Source organism: Aristolochia californica, unplaced genomic scaffold, assembly GCF_029961685.1.
Source record: "Aristolochia californica isolate CCGP_79_NKW_82.1479 unplaced genomic scaffold, dmAriCali1.0.hap1 SCAF_11, whole genome shotgun sequence".
Classification (NCBI taxonomy): Eukaryota; Viridiplantae; Streptophyta; class Magnoliopsida; order Piperales; family Aristolochiaceae; genus Aristolochia; species Aristolochia californica.
Genome location: NW_027181782.1, coordinates 3,260,974 through 3,267,616, shown reverse-complemented (window position 1 = coordinate 3,267,616; position 6,643 = coordinate 3,260,974). Strand labels below are relative to the sequence as shown.

Below are 6,643 nucleotides of genomic sequence, written 5' to 3'. Positions count from 1 at the left end.
ATCTCCTTAAAAGCCCTTTTAACACATAGCCCACCCAATGAGTGAAAATGACAGTATTGGAGTCCCAATGCCCTCCTATGCCATCTCAAAACAACACCACAATCCTCCTTTCATTGGGAACCCTTTCTCGGGCCTCATGATCGCCTCGTGTGCCTCATGATCGCCTCGTGTGCAAGGATGTAGATGGAGCCAATGTGGATGGACACACCGATGATGGAGATGATGTGGATGCATCTATATACACAGAACATAAATTACCGTGGATGAAATATAATTTAACATAAATGACAAGGGCTTAGTTGTTTGGGACAAGATCATCCCATAAGAAGGTTGTACAAGATGATGTGGCGTCACATAGACCGGTTTGACTGACATGGGGGCATTGACTGATGTGTTGTGATTTTAACTTTTGAAATCTGGTATTTTCTTAAGTAATTTTTTTTCTATATTTTTCTAAATATCCCTGGTACTCCCTTTACAGAAACAGCGATCCTCCACCAAGTATCTGAATTTGCTACTCCGTTTTAAACTTGTCTCAACGTGATTTTAATGAGAAACGTTACAGTACAAAACGACAAGGCCTCGTTCAGTTCTTCTGCAAGTGTTTTGATTCTCAGCAAGAAATGGTTGGCTGGTTTTGCTTTTTTTATTTCTGACCTGACTGCAATTTGAAAACGCGACCACCAAGAATTCATTGAACCACATTTTACACACCATTAACCTGACATTTTCTAGTATTTCTATATAAGCTCTCAAAAGTCCCTTCAATACTTGCTCAAGATTTGTAGAATCCAGCTTCTCTTGGGTTGCTCAAGATTTGTAGAATCCAGCTTCTCTTGTTGTAATCGCAAGTGCGTTTGGGTTGAAGCATGAGAAACCAAAGCTCCCATCTCCAGTTTTTCGTGTTTCTGTTTCTGTTAGCCTTTGCTCGTCATTCAAGTTTAACAAGCGCACAAGAAAAAGGTATGGGAGGAAAAGTTATACACAGTCTGTTCTGCTGGTTCTATTCCATGTTTTAATGATCTGATGCAGTCGGTTTATTTGGTTTTCTTGTATTGGGCAGAGAACGAGGAAGAGTTTGATTACATTGAAGGGAGTGGAAGGGGACCTGAACACTGGGGAGAACTTCATGAAGAATGGAGTTTGTGTAAGAATGGGACGATGCAGTCCCCAATTGATTTGCTGTATGAGAGAGTTGAAGTTGTTCCCAGTTTAGGGAGATTGAAAAGGCTTTACAGGCCCTCAAATGCGACAATCAAGAATAGGGGCCATGATATAATGGTAAAAGATCTGACCGCAGACGTTTCTTCATATTGTTATTGTTTTTTAGAACTATTCTTATAAAGTTTTGGTTTGAATGGGATAAATTGATGCAGTTGAAATGGGTAAATGGTAGAGGATCGCTCTATATCAACGGAACTGAGTTTGTGCTGAGACAGTGTCACTGGCACACACCTTCTGAGCACGTCATCGATGGCCAAAGGTAGTCTTTTCAGATCCATTAGTGGATCGGTGTGTTTGTCTTTGTTCAATGAAAATCCCCTTTTCCATGCTGATATATAAACTGGTTTTGATCGTACTTCAGACTGGTTTCTCTATGGCAAAACACATCTAATAGTAAATGTTTCGGCAATCTTTAGGTTCGATCTTGAGATTCACATGGTTCATCAAAGGAGTGGCACCCAATTACCAAACGTGGCTGTGGTCGGAAAGCTGTATAAATTTGGTAAACCGGATTCATTTCTGTCTGAGGTCTCTCTCTCTCTCTCTTCTCTCGTTCATTTGTTCTGTATCTTCAAAACTTGTGTTTTTTTCTTCTTCTATTATCAGCTGGAGATGAGTATAAGCTCCATCGTAGACAAAAAAGAGAAGGTGGTAGGGATGGTGGATCCCAGACTCATCGGAGTGCCCAGCAAGAACTACTACAGATACATGGGCTCCCTCACAACCCCTCCCTGCACCGAAAATGTTGTTTGGACAGTCACAAAAGAGGTATTATCTCATCTTCACTATTCATCTCTCTTCTTTATTCAGCAACGGAGTTTACACTCGAAACTCGTGCCTTCAGGTGGGGACTGTATCAAGAAAACAAGTGAAATTATTGAGGAAGGCCGTAGATGATGTAAGTCTCTTCCTCACTCAACAAGATCATACATATACAGGATGAGTTTGGATTTGCCAGTTAAAATGGATAAAAAAGTTTTCTTTATTAATCAAGTGGAGAAGACTTGATTTATGGTCATTGTATCTTCTTCTTGTGATTGAAGGCTAATCGATGAAAACTGGCAGATTTAAAGCCATTGAAAACTGCCTTTGATAAATTCTGTCTGATTTGGTTAATTTGTCTTAATAAGCTTGCTTTGTTGCATGCAGAATGCGGAAAATAACGCAAGACCACTGCAGGCAATCAACGGGCGCATGATTCAGTTCTATGGCCCGAAAATAGAAATGATGAACAGAGAAGAGGAACCGGAAGCGAGCATGTCCCTTTTATCTTAATGCCACTTGTTGCCACCACCTCGGAGTCTTTGGTGTTTTAATGGCATAAAAGGATAGAATAAACTTAGAGTGGGATGAATATGTTTATCAAGTTAATGAGTCAATCTGAAGTCCATGTGCTTTGAGTCTGCATCTTAATGTAGAGAAAAAAGGAAGGGTGATGGCTCCCTCCTCTCTGTGAGTTTCTTGACTCAGAGGAGAGGAGATCTGTTCATAAGGGCAGGGATTGACTAGTTTGTTAGCTTCTACTACTAATTTTAACTTCTTTTGGTTAATGTTTGTATGTGTATTTATGTTTTTAATTAGTATAAGTACAAACGGAATCTGATTGGGCATACCGGCCAAGACCCACAAAGGGATTTTTTAGTAGCTCATTAAGCTACACAAGCTTAGATTCACATAGGGATTTTAAGCTGCTCACTAAGGATTTTCAACACCACCGGCCTACACAAAGGTCTTATAGCTTAATAATAATTGATGCCACTTGTCAACTTCTACTCTTCGGCCAATCCTAGTTTCCAAATCCTATAGCAATCCCGACAACTTCTTAGTATTTACATCTCAATTCAAACAACTTCTTTCACAAAATTTTCAACAGCTAATTCACCTTTTCAATCTCGACACTTCAACTACCACAACTTCTCTACTTTTATACTACAACCCCAACAACTTTGCTACTTTTATAAATCAGCCTCAACAATTTTTCTCAATTATTTTAACATTAAATATGGTCTTGCCTACTCAAGATTTGACCAAATTTGGAAGGTTTACTTGCTTACAATATAACTCACATAAATTGCCTTTCAAAAGGCAGATTTAGGTACTCTAGTTCTTAAGTACCCACTCAAGAAATCGAATAGCTCAAGAAAGTCCTTAATGACTAGATTTTAAATATATGTAGAATGAAAAGATGGAATTGATTTTTCAAACTAGAAAAACATACCAAGCAACTCGATGTAATGATTGATTTTAAATTACTCCCAAGAGCTGTAACCTAAACTTGTAATTTCAATGAGTAAGATTCACTAGTTTTATGTACTGTACCTAGTAGAATTAATATTACTCAAAGTACATATTTGTATATACTTGGATTTGAAACTTATCCTTAAATTTCAATCTTTTGTGAAACCACTTTCAAATATTTCACCAAATAAGAATACTTGCATATATGATATTATTTTAAAGTTAAAGATCTAGTAATTTTTATTCACTAAAAAAAAAATCTGACTTCTACAAGCGATTTTTTTGCTAGCGGAAGTTCTAATTTTGTTGGCAAAACCATCTACAAGCGAGAGATTTGCTTGCAACTTTCATTGGCTAGTTTTCATTTGTAGAGGGTTCTGCCAATGAAATCTCAAATTTGCTGATAGAGATTTCTCCAAGCGAAATTAAAATTTCGTTAGGTTCGATCTCAACAGATAAAATTTAAATTAAATAAATAATTTTTAGATTAATTTTCATTCTACCAATGAAATTTAAAGTTCATTGGTATAAATAGAATTCTTGGTAGAAATAAATTTTGCTAGAAATTTTTTTCCTTTTGCATAAATCTTTGCTTGAAAATTTTATTTTGTTTTTAGAAATTTTCTTCCTATAGAAATCTATGTCGATGAATTTTAATTTCGTTGGCAAAAGTTACTAAATTTTCAAAAAATATTTATATTTTTCATTTATTCCATGTTTAATGATTGATTAAAATAAAAAAAAGTTAAAATAAAACAAACAATGTATAACTAAAAATTTATATTATTAAATATATTTTTTATGGAATATAAAAAATTGTGTTAACAAATTAAAAAATTTCAAACAATAGAAATTAATACCTAATTAAGTTCATATGCGGGAGAACGATTCAATGACTATTGGTTTCGAGTCGGCATTTGTATTTATAAGTTCTTCATTTTATTCTCTTGTTGTTCAACACGATGATTTACATTTCTCAACTCTTCCAAAGTTTCAGATAGTTATTCTTTAGTTGCCCGCAATCCCTCTTTAGTTACTCGTAACTCATCCTCTATATGTGCTGGTGGTTGAGACAAAGATGGTCGGGCCATCCTGGGTAGAGGCGGTTGAGACAATTCCAACCTCTTAATGTAGCCAGACCAAAATCCATGAACCCGACGCACAATGACACTCTCATCAACTAACTCACTAGCCTCTCAGACAAACCATTTCATCTCTTCCTGTAAAAAATAACATGAGGTAATTTACAATAATTTAATATTAAAATAAAATATGATATTTATAAAAAAAATTATGTTTACATATTGTTGTCAATGCATTCGCCTTCATCGGGCTGATGAGTAAGCCAAAATTGCTCAATATCAGAGCAATATGTAACCTACACATTTATAAGAACACATGCATGTAAATATGATAGAATAGTAATTTATTTGAAATAAAATATACTCCCAATTTAACATACATATCATCGCCTCTTAAAATGCATAAAAGACTTTGATCTCGTGGTATGTCGAACATTTTTTACATTTACTCAAGAATATCTCTATAAATGAAAATCAGACATGATTTAAACTAAAAAATAATTGATATTTTAAAAGAAAATTCATACAAATCTAATTATCTTGAACCTCTATCCCTCAAACACATTCATGCACAACCACTGCCATTTCTCAAGGGAAACTGCTTTGTAATGAGTAGACAATGCCCTAAGGTGGCCTCCACACTCCTTATAGCACCCATCATATCAGTATGGTTCTATCGAAATGCAACACTCAATATAACATGCATGGTAGCTCGTGCTTCCGTATTACCATTGATATCAACATCAAAATTTTCCAATAACACAAAACATTGCTAACCTTAACATTGTCTACTTGGAAAAACTTAAAGGAAAATTTAATTGAACAATTTGTAATATTACCTCAATATAAGGATAAGCACAAGCTATTTAATCCTTGATGTAGGATTTGAACTTTTCTACGTTCACCTACATAAAAGTCCTCAATACATTGCCCACCCAATGAGTGAAAATGACATTATTCGAGTCCTAATGTCCATCTTAGAACAACACCATGATCCTCCTCTTGTTGATGTTTGCCACCAGCTCATCAACTTTGGAGTCCCTATTTGGGCCTCATGATCGCCTCATATGCTAGTATGTAGATGGAGCCAATTTGGATGGACACACCGATGATGGAGATGATGTGGATGTATCTATATACACAGAACATAAATTACTGTGGATGAAATATAATTTAACATATATGAGAGGGGTTTGGTTAACTTTTGCACTTTGTGTCTCTAGGATAAGATCATGACATAAGAATTTTATACAAACTCATTATAAGATGACATGGCATCACATGGACCGGTTTGACTGACATGGGGCATTGATGTCATGTGATTTCAACTTTTAAAGTCTAGCATTTTTTAAATATTTTTTTATTACAATATTTTTTCTCTGTCTTCCATTATAGATACAGAAGAGAATTCCGTTCTACCTACATCTCAAAACAGTTTGTATTTGAATTTGCTACTCCATTTCCAACCTCAAGCTTTAACTTAGCATTGAAGAATTGTTCATGGAATCATTATTAAACATGTCTCAACGTAATTTTAATTAGAAACGTTTCAATACAAAAGGACAAAAGCCTCATTCAGTTCTTCTCCAAGTGTTTTGATTCTCAACAAGAAATGGTTGTCTGGTTTTATTTTATTTTTATTTCCATCTCTTTTTCTTTCTGACTTGACCGCAATTTGAAAATGCGACCACCAAGAATTCATTGAACAACATTTTACACACCATTAACCTGACATTTTCTAGTATTTCTATATAAGCTCTCAAAAGTCCCTTCAATACTTGCTCAAGATTTGTAGAACCCGGCTTCTCTTATTGTAATCGCATGAGAAACCAAAGCTCCCATTTCAATTTTTACATCTCAATTCAAACAACTTCTCTCACACAATTTTCAACAGCTAATTCATCTTCTCAATCTCAACACTTCAACTATTGCAACTTCTTAACTTTTATACTTCAACCCCAACAACTTTGCAACTTTTATAACTCAGCCCCAACAACTTCTCTCAATTAATTTAATGTTAAGGATGGTCTTGCCTACCCAAGGTTTGACCAAATTTGGAAGGTTTGCTTGCTTACGGTGTAACTCAACATAAATTGCCT

At 35.2% G+C, this 6,643-nt stretch overlaps 1 protein-coding gene across 1 annotated transcript; it reads left to right on the top strand.

The window, feature by feature from the left end:
• Positions 1 to 822: 822 nt before the first annotated feature.
• Positions 823 to 2,836, top strand: LOC137944625 (alpha carbonic anhydrase 7-like). The gene is made up of 7 exons (XM_068790325.1): positions 823 to 963; positions 1,064 to 1,281; positions 1,377 to 1,483; positions 1,641 to 1,752; positions 1,831 to 1,992; positions 2,069 to 2,122; positions 2,374 to 2,836. The coding sequence occupies exons 1-7, from the start codon at positions 870 to 872 to the stop codon at positions 2,497 to 2,499; spliced, it is 873 nt and encodes a 290-aa protein (XP_068646426.1). The 5' UTR covers positions 823 to 869; the 3' UTR covers positions 2,500 to 2,836.
• The last annotated feature ends 3,807 nt before the right edge of the window (positions 2,837 to 6,643 follow it).

Coding starts and splice junctions, on each gene's coding strand:
- LOC137944625 (XM_068790325.1), top strand. CDS start 870: ATGAGAAACCAAAGCTCCCATCTCCAGTTTTTCGTGTTTCTGTTTCTG. Junction 964..1,063: donor AACAAGCGCACAAGAAAAAG/GTATGGGAGGAA, acceptor TGTATTGGGCAG/AGAACGAGGAAGAGTTTGAT. Junction 1,484..1,640: donor CACGTCATCGATGGCCAAAG/GTAGTCTTTTCA, acceptor GGCAATCTTTAG/GTTCGATCTTGAGATTCACA.